General features: G+C 31.8%; 1 protein-coding gene and 3 non-coding genes across 4 annotated transcripts; all 4 read right to left on the reverse strand.

The window, feature by feature from the left end:
• Positions 1-2,601: 2,601 nt before the first annotated feature.
• LOC144562500 (small nucleolar RNA Z157/R69/R10) lies at positions 2,602-2,700 on the reverse strand. The gene has a single exon (XR_013514117.1). It is a non-coding gene; the product is annotated as a small nucleolar RNA Z157/R69/R10 (small nucleolar RNA).
• Positions 2,701-2,780: 80 nt separating this feature from the next.
• Positions 2,781-2,879, reverse strand: LOC144562499 (small nucleolar RNA Z157/R69/R10). Its single transcript, XR_013514116.1, has one exon. It is a non-coding gene; the product is annotated as a small nucleolar RNA Z157/R69/R10 (small nucleolar RNA).
• Positions 2,880-2,956: 77 nt separating this feature from the next.
• LOC144562506 (small nucleolar RNA snoR111) lies at positions 2,957-3,080 on the reverse strand. The gene has a single exon (XR_013514122.1). It is a non-coding gene; the product is annotated as a small nucleolar RNA snoR111 (small nucleolar RNA).
• A 3,991-nt stretch (positions 3,081-7,071) lies between these two features.
• Positions 7,072-11,211, reverse strand: LOC144562129 (L-ascorbate oxidase homolog). Its single transcript, XM_078311287.1, has 8 exons — positions 10,866-11,211; positions 10,345-10,454; positions 9,182-9,452; positions 8,804-8,906; positions 8,287-8,632; positions 7,822-8,187; positions 7,656-7,734; positions 7,072-7,455 (listed from the first exon to the last, which is right to left on the reverse strand). Exons 1-8 carry the CDS (start codon positions 11,031-11,033, stop codon positions 7,243-7,245), a joined length of 1,656 nt encoding a protein of 551 aa, XP_078167413.1. The 5' UTR covers positions 11,034-11,211; the 3' UTR covers positions 7,072-7,242.
• Between the last annotated feature and the right edge of the window lie 4,180 nt (positions 11,212-15,391).

Consider the following 15,391-nt stretch of genomic DNA (forward strand, 5'->3'; position numbering starts at 1 on the left):
GAAACTAATAAAGTGGTCATGTTTACTTCTTTAATAAACACCTCATTAATTAGATATAATCAATTAATTGATGATTCCTCTTTAATTGATAGTCTCATAGTCAATCCTAATTGGTTTTTTCGACATGGTAAAAAAAAAATGTTGCTGGATGATAAAAAAAACAAATTGCTTTGAATTTGGTGCGCCATTTCTATTTCTTCCACGAAGAGTATTCTCAATTCTCAAGTCTCTAAACAAAGATAATTTAAAATATTTAGTCAATTGTATTTTTAAAAGGTAACATAGGTCATTTTCTCACCGCAGATATATATGTACGAAAGTTATTTTGTAAGCAAATTTAGTTAACTTTTGATGCTTGACAATCTAGCACGTACAATAAGAAAAGTAAAGCCCGTTAACGTTTAGCATTTTGATGCTTGACAATCTAGCAGATTTAGTTAAGTTTTTTTCACCTCAGATACTTGACAGTAATTAGTATTAGATTAACTTTCTCAAAAATAAAGTTTAGCATTTTGATAATAAATTTATAGTATGACCTGATAAGGAACACAAAAATATGTTGTTATGCCATTTTACTCGGTTAAAAGATATTGCATTATCTATTTATGGTTCAAATCCAGAGAAATATGTTGTTTTACAATGTAATAGTGGTGGTAAATATCGTGATACACGGAGAGTGCCTTTAGAAGAAAGATATAAAAAGGCAACGGAGACATGTCGAATGAATTGTCCTTAAAAAAGGGTAAAAATACAAAAGAAGGAATTTGGATAATAATAAAGTTTTCATCAAAAAACTCTATTCGAATTTTTTTTTTGTTAAAATTAAGTTTTTAGGAATAATAATTGTTATTTTTAAACTACTACATTATATACTGCAATGACGGTAATTCGTGACATGATAAGATTATATTTAATTTTTATTTTGCTATGTTTTTTTTTGCTATTTAATTCATTATATTTTTTGGGTTTGAATACGTTAGTCACAGAATTATCTTATTATAAATTAGATCAAAGCAACATTGATTCGAAAAAATAAAATGTTTATACATTATTTTCTATTTGGATTATAATTGTATAATGCAGAAGAAGAAAAAAGGGAAGATAGGTATTAGTGCTATTTAAGTTTGCAGATTCTAAATAAAAAATTTGCTGATAGTTATTTGATGTTAATTCAGATGCTAAAAAAAAATTCAGAATTTCTTATTTGTAGTGCATATTTTATAAATCCTATAAAAGTACGTGATAACAAAATTTTCAAAAAAAAAATAAGGCGGACCGGATCCTGCAAATATATTTTTAAGAATAAAAGGTAATACAACATTCAGTATTTTATCATGTATACCATTAAATTTATTTGAAGGAATAAATTTTCATTATAGTTGTGATGCTCCATTAATGCAGATGGTCCACTGGACTATGGTGATTTATTAATTCCCTTTCTCAAACGTGGATAGAATGGTGTAAATAAAAAGTTTCTCTCGCCTAATTGCTGTTAAAATCTGCACCTTTTATATAGCCGTTCTAATTTATCTTGGAGATCTGGAGCTCACCTTGTTGGGTATAATACTGATGTGTTTTATCCCCCTTTTCATTATATCGTTTCTAAAATAAGTATTGATTATTAAAAAAAAAAATAGTATGTTTTGGATAGAGGTTTTAGTAGGCGTCATTCTTGTGTGCTGACCAACGAGTGTGTTGCAGCCTTAACTTAAATCTATAGTTACAGTTTCACAGTTCCTTACATGTGTGACCCAAAAAAATACAATATCTCAGCCCGGACCGGGCCGGGCCGGCCCATAATTTCAGTGTCAAGATTTAAGCCTAATATTTAATCGGTTCCCTTGTTCACCGTTACAATATATTGAAGATCTGTAAATAGTTTGTTTCCTTTTTTTTCAAGAGGGTGAGAAAAGGTTCAATTTCTATTGGGGAGTTCAGAAAAAAAGTCGCAGAGATGGACCAAGGGGCTTACCAGTTTCTGGATCGCCAAGAGTTAGCGATCCAGAATTTCGAAATGGACATACTTCTAAAATGGTGTTAAGATTGGCAAAATAACTAATTTTTCAATTTAGATGGAGAAATACCTAAATCTACTTTTATGAGCGTTTATGACGGGTACATATCTAAATTTCTCAAAATAAAAAAACATAGTATCTGATGACGTTTAAAATTTAATAGAATGGTTATAACTCGATCGGAATCTCACAGCAAAATTTTGCTACCTTGCTGTCTGTTCTAAAATTTCGGTTATTTACCTTGATGTAACAGAAACCGTATCCGTTCGTTTCGAATCGGTCGGATCAAATCTTGTCTGAATTTAAAAAAAAAATTCTCAAAATTTACGAAACTTTTAATCAGATCCATCCGATCCGTTTGTATCCGATCCGAAACAAACGGACCAAACTAAAAGCTTCGCACGGGGTACGAAAAAATCCGCAGAGGATACGCTTCCGATGTACCATGCATTTCAGCGGCATATTGCTACGTACTAAACTTAAATAAATTTAGTCGATGAATAACTGTTATAAATTGCTTCTATCTTTTTATTGTATATGTTTACATCGTAGTTTATTTATGAAAATAACATAAATGAAAGAGGAGAGAGGAGCTCAGACAGCCAAGGGTTAGTCTTCAACAATTGGGTATTACCCAATTATCAGAAACTCTAGTCCAAAAAAATTTCATCCTCATCACTCATCTCTAAATATCAGATAAAAAGTACAAAAAAGCATGATTCAACCAATCAAACAAATGAAAAGAACAGGGAAATGGAAGAGAAGAGAGGAGCTCAGACAGCCAAGGGTTAGTCTTCAACTATTGGGTATTACCCAATTATCAGAAACTCTAGTCCATAAAATATTAATCATCATAGCTCATCTCTCAATGTCAGATCAAAACTTTCAAGAAACGAAAGGATTCAACAAATCCACAATTTAGAGAAACTTTGATTTAAAAATTGTTCTCAAGCAACAATCGAGTACCAACTAAATTGAATAAAAATGGTAACCGAAACGATATCTTGAGAAATTGATCTCCCTCTTACTTTTTCAGACAAACCTAGTAAAGGAGTGCCCGCTTATTCTAAAAGAGGATTGTTTTTCAAAATCAAAATTCGTCACGAAGAATTGTAAAATCTCATGAAAAATGAGGAAGAGCGTTCGCGGACTCAATAGATTTCTCTATCGATTGAGAAGTCAGTTCAAAGGGAAATCATGCTTACGATTCTAATCCATTAGATCGAACTCACGATCTGTGAGAGAGAAAAAGGAGAGGGTATTTCTTGAATCCAGCTTGTTGGCGGCTTGAGGTAATAACCCTAGATGAGAATGACAGCTATATATAACCTTTTTTGAGAAATTTCGAAATACACCCTGATATTTTTCGAAATTTGTGAACAAAGAATAGAAAATTTTCAAAGAAGTCTAATTTCGGCGGTCTGTATAGTGTAGGGTGTTAACTGTTAAGTGTTATCCGTTTATTAATATTTAATGTTTGACCTAAGGAATTCATTTCCGGGAGAATTTCTGGCGTGTCCGTACAAATTAATTTCAATATGAAAGTTTAAGATAGTTATTTTCTTATTCAATATTCCATTTTCTTTATTTAATTTTTTATTTAGCATTTTTAAAATTAAATGGACAAATTAAATTGACAAAAGTATAAATGAAAGTTTTAGGTAAGGTTGCTAGGGCTGAAAACGGAGCGGATACGAAGCGAATAGTGGTAAAACTATAAAAAAAAAAGTTCTGGATATGAATACGGTGCGGATATTAGACGGATTCAAATATGAATATAGATCGGATTGGATCGAATATTTATTAAAATATATTAAAGTGCATAATATTTATCGAATTATAATGGTGAATAATATAATTTTTTCATAATATATATTAAAATATATGGTGTATATATATACTATTTAAATACGGATAATCGAAACGTAAAACTATGTCTGTATTCATATCCACACGGATATTCAGATGTCGGATATCTACATCTAATTTTTTTAATAGAGATTGGATATTATCCATATCGTTTTCATCTTTCAAGATTGCACTTCAAAATATATTTTTTAATTTTGAACAAATATAGAGTAATATTACGAAGAGGCCTACTCTAACCCTTTGATCGGAACCGACACTTTCTTATGAAATGAGAAATAGAATTGACGTATTTCAAAATTTTCAGATCGGAACGCTGTGAGCGATGGGAAATGTATATGAAAGAAATTAATTTGTTATTAACTCTTTTTTGTATTTGTTGTATTTGCTGCAATAACTAATGTATCTGACTAATCCAGAAGTTAAATTAGTTTTATTTAAAAAAAACACCACTTAGTCAATGTTACTGTGAATCATCTGTTGTGATTTTAGGGAAAAAAGATGAATGATTTTGAAGATATGACTATTCTTATAACGGCTTTCACAACATATGTCGCATATATGAATATTTTGATTCTTGTTGAGTATTACAAGAATAAGATTTTAGAAGCCCAAGTTGAGACTAATTTTGAACGAAAAAAAAAGTATGTGATCAGTTGATGAATGACTTAAATAGCCTTCAACACTCACGTGATATCATAAGCATGAGGCCACATGCTTTTCAGAGGTTGTGTTTTATTCTTCTAGGCACTGGTCGTTTTAGAGATAATCAATACAGTTGTGTCAAGGAACAAGTGGCCAAATTTTTGCATGTTTTGTCTCAGAATGTAAGGAACCGCACAATTAGGTTTTTCTTTCGACAATTGCTTGAAACCATTAGTTGTCATTTCCACAATGTACTCAGGGCATTAATATCACTTGAAGATAGATTTTTAGTTCAACCGACAGATGATTGTCCAATTCCGAACGAGATTTTGATCAAAGAAGGAAAAAATTTCCCATACTTTGAGGTATGAATTATATTCTCTTTTGTTTCTACTTGCAGAGTGTAATGGATATTCATGGTTTGTTCGAGGAAAACCAAGGAAGCAGTGAGAAGTGGCAATGGTTTTGGGTTTTTGGTTTGACAAAAGGTTAAGTGATACTTTTACAGTAGAAGGATAGTACCTTTTTAGATAGTGATATCATCTTTTCTGTTAATATATAGATGGCATATACTCAATTAAATAGTAGTGAAGTCCGTAAGTACTTTTGAATATTATATTTTGTTAATGCAATATGAATGCTAGTTACTGGTATTATGTATGAATTTATTTAATAATGCATGCTCCTTATGTATTTTTGATGGCATTATTTTTATTTATTTTAGTTTGGCAATTATTTTTATTCAGGGGTTAGCTTTCTTATTATCTATACTGACAACATTTATGTGGTTGAGATATGTTGCTCATTACTTATTTTCACAGGAACAAATGACATCAATTGGAATGGTTGTTACCTTGGATCAGAACTTCTTTAGTTTTTAGATGCCCTATTAATCAATTTTTCTAGCAGTACTGTAATAGAGCTTTTGTTGTAATTTATCTTTATTTGTTTCTTAGATTTAATGTAGCTCCTGTAATTTCTGGTACATTTTGATGTATGCCTGATTTTAAGAAGCAGAAAGACTAAATGGTCATTCCCTCCAAATTCATCACAACATCTCTTACAGCCTATCATATAGATCTGTCTTCGCTTTTACTGGTACAAAATTCAGCTCAAAATGATGAAAAAGGGAACTTCGCATCTACTGGTAACATGAGAAAGAGATGTCAAAAGAAAAAGATAAGTTACAGATGAGTTTTCCAAACTTTTTCTTTTGCAAATGGAACATGGCAGGTGGGTAGAAGTCTTCATTTTTTTTAAATTGGGTGACTTTAATTTGAGATAATTTGCTTGCAGTTTCTTTATTTTTTATTTTGTATTTTATGACAATATAACTTTAATTCTAGGTAGTTTTTTTTTTTTTTGAAAACTTGATAGCGGCTACCAAGATGGAATTAATAAATGTGCTTACAACCACAATCCCTAATTACTATTACAATTTAAAATATTAAGCTACAAACCGACAGAACCTGCAAGAGCCCCTCTCCAATTCTAGGTAGTTTGTTGTTCTTTCTTTTTTCGTTTCTTTTTTGAATACCATTGAATTAAAATCAATTGAACTCCACCAAGATAAGGATTCTGATCACAGTGTAAGCCTACTCAACCTATTTATAAAGAAATAAAATAATGTCGTATAGTACCTACTTGCAATTTATTGTTAAAAATGATATTGATCCAACTCTAAACCCTGACGCGAATGTATTTTAACAAAAGAATGAGTCGTACTATGCATTACCATTTGGTCTATAACACGGATCAATATTTTTATTTTCAAAATTCTAACGGTTGATCTTTAACCATTTAGTCCATAACAGTTGATCTGAACTGTTCAACATAATTTTCATATAAATATATACATGTAAATTGAATTTTATATTTTTTTATAATTTTTTAAGATAGGTAGAAAATCATTTTGGATGATTCAAAATTTTCAGATTAAGTGATTTTTTTATCTATCTTAAAAAATAGTAAAAAATTCCTAAACAATATAAAATTCGGTATGCAAATACATATTCATACGAGGATCATGCTGAACGGTTCGGATCGACAATTAGAATTTTGAAAATAAAAATACTAATTCGTATTACAGACCAACATGTGATATGCATAGTACCTTAGACTCACTCTTAGCAAAATATTGCACAATATTTGATGTTACTTTTAGCATCAACAAAAATAAATTTATTTATAGGTATAGACAGACCGAAGATTATATTCTGTTTTAATGATTGTTTAACTTGATACATGCTTCGAATTGATTAAAAATTGAGGAAACACAATCCACGAGCAGAAAATAAATTCAATAAAACTTACTGAAAAAATACATTCAGAAAATAAACATAGAATTATTAAATATTTAGATTAATAATATTATTATCAAAAAAATTAACAACTGGGATAGGCAAAAAAAAAAAAAAATCAGTATTTTTGTGAAAGAGTTATTCCAGGTATTTAACTATCATCTAATCAAACTATATATCAAAACAATATCAGACGGTTAAATTTAAATGACCAAATAGAAATGACATGAGCTGAATTGTTTCCTTCTTGATTAATATTTCAACTAAGTTTCGTTTGAAGGTACAATTGGTGCCAATGAGACAATTGGCACATGTAAATGGTATAAAAATTTAATCAAACTATAGAAATGTAACAAAAACAATTATATTGTCACCCTTTGGTGAAACTAAAACCTCAAACTGGTAAAGGTCAAAATTCAAAGAGGCCTGGTCCGGCGCCCCGATGCACGGCCACAGAGTAGTGCATTCCGCGGGATCGGGTTCTCATCTCGCCATGAATTAGCCGGGGAATACACTCTGAGATAGAATTGTTGACCCAAGTACTGCCGGGCCCAGTTCTCAGATCTTATATTCCACATGCCTACATTGTCTAATGCCATGTATATCGCAGTCCATGATTGCGGGTACACCTGATATTAAGAGAAAGAATGTAGAGTATATATACATTAATTATATGCTAGCAAATTGGTGACTATAGTTAGATGTCTTCTTTAATTTTATAGTTTTGCTACAGCAGATCAGAGAATTCTAATGCAAAAGGTTGAATGATTAGTGTTCATCACAGTTTATCAATGATTGAATAAGCACATTTCAGACAGTAAATCTGTACCTGCACAGTAGAACGGGCCACTGTATCTCTTAGATTATACCCTTGCCGACTCGCTGGCGTCCATTGTCCACCATCCATTCTGTCCATGAGTATAATTTATTGTTATACATTTTCTAAATAAGTTGCATTTTACCAATATATATATATATATATATGAAAATCTTACCCGACGACAAAAAAGGAATATCCATCAATATGCCATGACTGCACAGCATTCTCACGGTTCTCGAAAATAATCTCGACATATTCCCTCATGTTTGCTGCCATGACAGAGGTCTGGAGGTAGGCATCACCGAAAGTCGGGTTATCAGGCATGCTACCAACTGTGAATACGCCCGGTATGTTGTAGAAATCAGCTAATTTCAAAGGAGTGTCAGCTGGTATGAAGGAAATGCTATTGACAGCGTATCTAAGTTTGCCATTAATTGTGGCCTGAGAGTTTGCAAGTCGGATGGTACGAGTCGTATTGACCAGGCCATAGTGGTACGAGCCTTGCGGATTTGGTCTTGGCCCGCTAGCAGTCAAGTTCCATCTGTTATTTGTTGACATGAATTAGTAAAGTTTAAAGTTTTCTGAACACAATACAGATCCTGTAAGTAATTTTTTGACAGTACAATGCAGTAAGCCTTGCCTGATTGATCTAGCCTGGTTAAGCGACCAGTCAACCTCAATAGTGGGCCCATCTGGTGCAGGAATTGTAGCAGGTCCTGCAGAATTGCTGTAATGGAGAATTGCACTGGTTATGAGCACTGGAGTGGTGAACCGTGTCGAGATAACTATTTGATAATCTTGCGCCGGCTGATCAGCTGTAACTAGAACCGAGTACGATTGACCCAAATGTACGTCTAAGGAAGCGTATATGTTCTGTACTGTGTGGGACCCCTCTACCTCTACTAGCAACATTGAGTGGCCTTGAAATCGTATGTTTACTGAGGTGGAGATACCAACATTTGAAATCCGGAACCTGTATGTTTTCCCTGAAAAAGGGGTAAATAATTATAATATCAATATCATGTCTTGATTTATTATTTGACTCCAAACAAATTAAAGCTGTAATTTAAGATATAAACAACGAAACTTCCATTAATATAATATGAAGTTTTAAATATAAGAAGCAAAAAAATCATGAAGGGATGATTTTTATTTACCTTGATCAACAGTAAAAGTGTTTCCGTTTTGACCTTGGCCATTGATGAGCAGTCCGTCAGGAAAAGGAAGATCCGCTCCATTGTCCAACATTGCTTGTAAATCCTGCAATTATTTACACTCATGATTTAGATCCAAAAATGTACAATATTGGCAAATCAAGACGAAAGAGAAAACACTGTCACGGTTACTATTGCCTTCCAAATTACCAAATCAACCAGCAAGCAGTATGGGAGCAAATATATTCTAACCAATTAATGTTACTAAAATTACATCTTGATATTTCACTAAATGTTTGGCATAAAAGTTGGACTAGAAAGAATTATGATATAACCAAAAAAACAGCCCTAACACAAAGATAAACTTTAGGCGGAAATTACCGTATGGTTAGCCTTGAACCAATCCCCAGCAAGTATTGTGAAATCTCCAGATGGAGGGGGGAATGGCACAGGAATCATGGGGCGGCTGAGAACTCTGATTCCACCGAAACCTCCGGCAGCCTTGTGAAATGCGAGAGAAGGGAAGTAGAAGTAGCTTCCGATCTGGTCTTTGGCCTGCATCACATAAGTGAAGTTGCCACCAGGTGGAATCGGGCAGGTTGTTCCATAAACCCCGTCTTGCCATGAGCTCTTTCTCTGTTGCAACCCATCCCTAGAAAAATTAACACATTAAGATTAGTATATCCATTATCCAAAAAAAGATTGTTACTGGATGCATTTGGTTTTTCTACAATGTCTTATCACTTACTGGATGCATTTGGATTTTCTACAATGTCTTAACACTTACTGGATGGATATCCATAATCCATAAGGAAAATGCAAGTTGTTTATGATATGAAGTTTTACCATATTTGATTTACTATGGTAATGCAGATAGAATTACATAAATGAAAAAATGTTGGTCACTTCAATTTTTTCTCTGCATATTTAGCTACTGCTCTGGATAGGTACTGGTTGTGTTAATTGAGTCATGTATATTAAGCAGTATGGCAACCTTTGTGAGATTTATTAATTGTTAAGTGCATTAATTAGACAATATTGGTGATACCAACCATTGTACATTACTGGTACATACTATTGAATTCCTAACACCACATAAATAGAATGTAATAATCACTAAATTTTGTAAGGATCTAATACATCTAGAGATCTTTATCCTTCTTTATTCTCTGCACATGTTGTGTTCATCAATGTGGTGTCACTGTGGCCCCTAGTTCCTTTTTTTTTAATAAAAATATACACTTGGAGGAAAAGGATAACATGTGCTTTGTGTAGAATATTTCAGATCTAATCCAAATCAGCATCTGATCCTTGTGTGCAAGAGAAGCAAATTGAAAGCAGAGTACTTTAGTCTTTATAGGAACCTTTTTATTGCCTTTTCTTTTCCAAAAAAAAGTAGCAGAAAGGAGTATTAATATGATAAAGCAATAAAAAGTACACTCAAATGAAAAATATATTTGCACCCATATCAGTGTGAAAAATCTGAAACTTAATCCTGGGGAAAAGAAAGAGCATGAATAATAAAAGAAGAGTGATAAAATTACCAGGTAATTAGAAAAGGATCGGTCAAATTGTTAAATACATTGATTATCAGATTATCATTTGTCACTGCCTCTATCTGAGGCCCTGGAAATTGCCCATTGATTAGTATCCCCTGCACTCGGTCAACGTGAAATAAAATAAATTAATAATAGTTATTGTGATTGTTAAAATCAACTTAAGTCTCTGTATTTTTTTGAGAAGGCTACTTTATATTCTCATAAAAAAGAATATTCTATTGCAAAACATTGTGCAATTACAAAGGAATATTCTGCGACTGTTGACTGATACAGTGTGAAACAGGAATATTACAGTTGAGTTGACCCTCCTTGTACCAGTTTACTGGTACTGTACAAGCACCACATTACATGGCTTCTATACAGGTTTTCAATCCCCGGTACAAAATTTACAATTTGCATGACTAACACATCATACAAACAAATCATCCTTAACATTGGTACCGACAAAGCACAGCCATACTGATTACTGGTACCAGAGTAAGTACAAAGAAAGTGTGCTGCTATACCTGTTGCTTGACACCAAGTGGATAGATGTCACCATAGGTGATGACCCAAGTGAAGAACCTATATGGGTCATCTCCTCTCACTTGCAATATGAAATTGGAGGAGAGAAAAAAACAGGCAATGGAGATGCACAGGAGAGAGACAAAGGAGAGAGATAGAGAAGCCTTCATTATAACTCTCCTTCACTGATCACTTCCTCTCTCTTGTCGGAGACTGTTTGTCTTACCCTGCAAGCACCTAGATTTAGTGAGTGGTTAGAATACTGTCTTGTAGTGTGTAAACTAGAGAGAGATGGACATAAATAAACTGGTACGGCGCAGAGCTGGGTAGGTGGGAAGATCTAAACTGATGACTATAAGAGCACATTGATAGAAGAGAGAGATATAATTAAATCAGTTATTATGAAACTAAACGTAGGTACTCTGGCAGCTGGCTTTTTAGAACGTGGTTGCAATTTGCAAATAGGGAATTGGGTTTTGAATAAATTTTATTCAAATGGATCTAATCCGTTGGATCTGCGATTAGATTCGTGCGAATGGTTTATAATTTAATAAAATTAAACCATCTCATGAATCTAAACCATTTGTGTGAATTTCGACTCGAATCAGACGATTTAGATCTGATTTTGAATAAAACTTTGTCTTTAGCTTTTTGATAAAAAATAACCCACCCATCAAATAGACCACATACCCTCTGGAATTATCAAAATGTTTCCATTTTTACGATTATCAATTAGATTATTTTGCTCCCAAAATGGGGCAAAGTTAGAATTGTGATTAAACAAAGAAGTGTGGAGTTTAGAAAAAAAAAATCAAAATAATTATAAATCAAATGACAGTTCTATACGTGACACGAGGTGCAACTTTACAAAATTTCTGATTTTCTTTTCGCCAAGTAGGTATGAAAATTGATCGTGAACTCAATTCATAATTTTGGATTATGACATTTTTAATTAATATGCGATTTTATCAAACAAAGTTGAAACTATCCTATTCATGTTTTTTATTTAGACGGCTGGATTTTGTGTATATTCCATATATATATATATATATGTGTGCTATGGTGCATTGCAATGCATGAAGGGGTTTATGCATTGGACCATAAATCTAAAATTCAAATGGCTGATCCAAACCGTTCATCTTGTTCTCCATATTAATATGTGCTTGGAGACCAAATTTTACATTTTTCTGAATTTTTTTACTATTTATTAAGTATTTTACAAAATTGTTGATCCAATAGTGGCTGCTGATTTTACTGTTTTGTTAAGCCACCGTTGGATCAACAATTTTGTAAAATACTTAATAAATAGTAAAAAAATTCAGAAAAATGTAAAATTTGGTCTCCAAGCACATATTAATATGGAGAACAAGATGAACGGTTTGGATCAGCCATTTGAATTTTAGATTTATGGTCCAATGCATAAACCCCTTCATGCATTGCAATGCACCATAGCCCATCTCTCTCTCTCTCTCTCTCTCTCTATATATATATATATATATATATATATATATAAGTTAACGTAGTAGAAAGGTGATATATTAAATAGTAAGTAATCGTAAAAAAAATTAGGAATAAAAATAGAGGGTGGGGTTTTTGTCCACAGTCCTTTGGACAAAAGCATATCCAAAGCTATTCCAAACCGTATAATCTTTCTTAAAATTCATGCAGACCATTAGATTTATTAAATTTATTAAAAAGGTGAATTCAAAGACTCACTTAAATTTATTAAATTTAAATCATTTGCATGGATCTTAAAGCATAATGAACGATTAAAGTTCAGCTTTGGACGAGACTTTGTCCAAAGCCCTTTGGACAAAACCCAATTCCAAAAATAGAACATATTATAGCTAACAATAACAAAATTAATTAAGGGAGTGACCGAGTGAAGCTATGGTGTTTTGCGTCCAATGTACTGTACATTATGTACACCTATCTAATGTGCTTAACGAACGTTTTTTTTTTTTTTTTTTTTTTTAGAAACAATAAGGGTCACAACGAACGTTTATTTTAATTAGCATATACACATTGTTGAACATGAATTGACACTTACCAATTCGCTTTTTTTATAAAAATTTCAGATAAAATCTACGTGAGAGATATTTCGATGTCAAAAACTCTTTTATAATTACAATTCCATAATACGTTTGGATAGGAGCTAGAATAGTGAAATTTGAGAATAGTAAATGAAAATAGGAAAAAAAAAAAGTAGTGATTTTCATATTGGTATAAAAATTGTGCTATTTAGATTAGTAAAAATGTTGGTTGGATTGTACATTTGGAATAGTGAATAGCTATAACCGATCAAAAATAGTGTTAAGAGGGTGCTATTTAAGAGGAAAGATAGATAAGTGGGGTCTCAAACGAGTTGTCATGATGTGGAGATAATAGAAGTAGTGTCAATTTTGTCATTTCAATACTGTGTTAGTGAAAATCCGAGAAAGAAACATTTTTTTTAATCTATTTTCACACTTTCAAATAGTAGTTATTCCAATATTTACAATAAATAAAGAATAACAACTATTCTAACTGTTCTTAATAACAAAAATATTATTTTGATGCACATTGCTCTTCCAAATAGTCTCTATTAATTCTCGAATAGCTCCCTATTCTAGCTCTCACTTCATCCAAATATACCCTAAGCATTTTTTCATTTTACATTTCAATATTCCCAATCTAAATTTTTCAGTTCCATCTCTGTCACCTTGAAATTGTAATAGCATATTAGCATGTACCCAAGGCGAATTTAAGTAGAAAGACCTCCATTTTTTATAGATAATTTTCTATATGATTTAGAGTAAAATATTATAGTACTATAAAATTGATCATTATTCTTTGTAGGAAAAAATAATACGATTGACCTCCAATATGTATTTGACTCTCATAATTCAAAATTCTAACTTTGCTCCTAATATAATCAATTAAGATCAATATAAAGTAAGAACTTTACCCTTATTGTTTCTCTCAATGCGCACAATGTAATGTAAATATTACATAGGATTTGTAAAACTTGTTTCAAATCTAATATGACCAGTTTAGATCGGGAGACAGGCACTTTTCGTGAGGGTAAAAAGTGACTTTTCGTGACGGAATACTGTCATAAACGTGTTTTTTCTATTCGCGACGGTACTTTTTGCGACATAATCCTGTCATAAATGTGTTTTTTCTCTCGCAAAAAATACCTACTTTTGTTGTTACGGGAGTTATAACTACGTGATGCGATCGCAATTATGAGAGATAATGCAATTCACTCTTTTTTCGCTATTTGTGACTTGCCCCCACAAAATAACTTGATTTTCAAAAAATTCAAACAAAATGGCCTTCTTTTTAAAAAATCACACAAAGTACCCTATCATGAAAAATAATTGCAAATTAAGATAATTTTTTTGTTCCCTATATCAACACAGACTAATATATTCTTCCACGAGAAAAAAATCTTCCTGTACATGCTTCCATAAATGTAGGTTGCCACAGCCTGACAGCCAAGTGTTTCAAAAATAATTAGTTTCCAAATATATACCTTCAATTTTTTAAGATCATATTTTTTTTTCTTTTTTTACAAATTAACATTCTTTTTTTAAAAGATGGGAGTAAAATGAGGGGAGAAAAAAGTTTTATATTGGTGGGTTCCACAAGATAATTTTGGCAAAAAATAAAATACAAAGAGAATATTTTTTTTGAACTCTTTGAAACAAAAATTATTTTGTAAATTTTCCCATAAATAAAAATGAAGAGTAATGCAATAACCAATAAGTCAATAAATTATTTTGTGTGCTGGATGCAGATCAATACTATGAATACCGCTTGATATTCAACCTGTGTTATCACTTGTCAGTAGCTTGGCACACGATTTCTTTTTTTTTTTTAAATATATTCAAAATATTTGGCGGGAGATGGAAAAGCTTTTCGATCTTATATAATGATCATTAATTCTTTTAGATAATTTTAAAGAAAATTATGTATTTGTAAAAGATTGTAGGTATTCTAATTCGGTTACAGAAAATTTAAATTTAAACGAAATTAAAATACTGCTTCCGTTCCTTTAACATCAATGTAAAAAAAAATGCATCAATGCATAAAAGATTGAAACAATGCTGTAGTTCTTTTACAAATAAATTGAAGTAGGTTCCTTTAAATTTTGAAATTTTTTGAGACCGAATTTGAAAACCTTTATCAAGAAACCAAATTTTTTTTTTTATGGAATCGAAAAAAGTTACCATCTATTTTCTGAAAATATATTTATTATATTTTAAAAAATAAAAAATTTTGCCCGCCACTGGTTCATTGTTGGCTCTATATTAAAACATGATCACATAAAAAAGAATACGACTAATATAACATCAGTGTCATTTCGGTCTATATAACACCAACTCCAAAATCTATCAAATTGAGTTCAAATAGTGAATCCAAACCGTTCAAACTGATCTACTTCATTAGTTGTGCATTTACATGTAAAATTTATAAGTTTTTGAGTTTATTTGATATCAAGTCAAGCGGTCAAATGTGTGAGTTTTCAAGTTAATTTTAATAC

Source organism: Carex rostrata, chromosome 11, assembly GCF_964058835.1.
Source record: "Carex rostrata chromosome 11, lpCarRost1.2, whole genome shotgun sequence".
In the NCBI taxonomy this organism is placed as follows: domain Eukaryota; kingdom Viridiplantae; phylum Streptophyta; class Magnoliopsida; order Poales; family Cyperaceae; genus Carex; species Carex rostrata.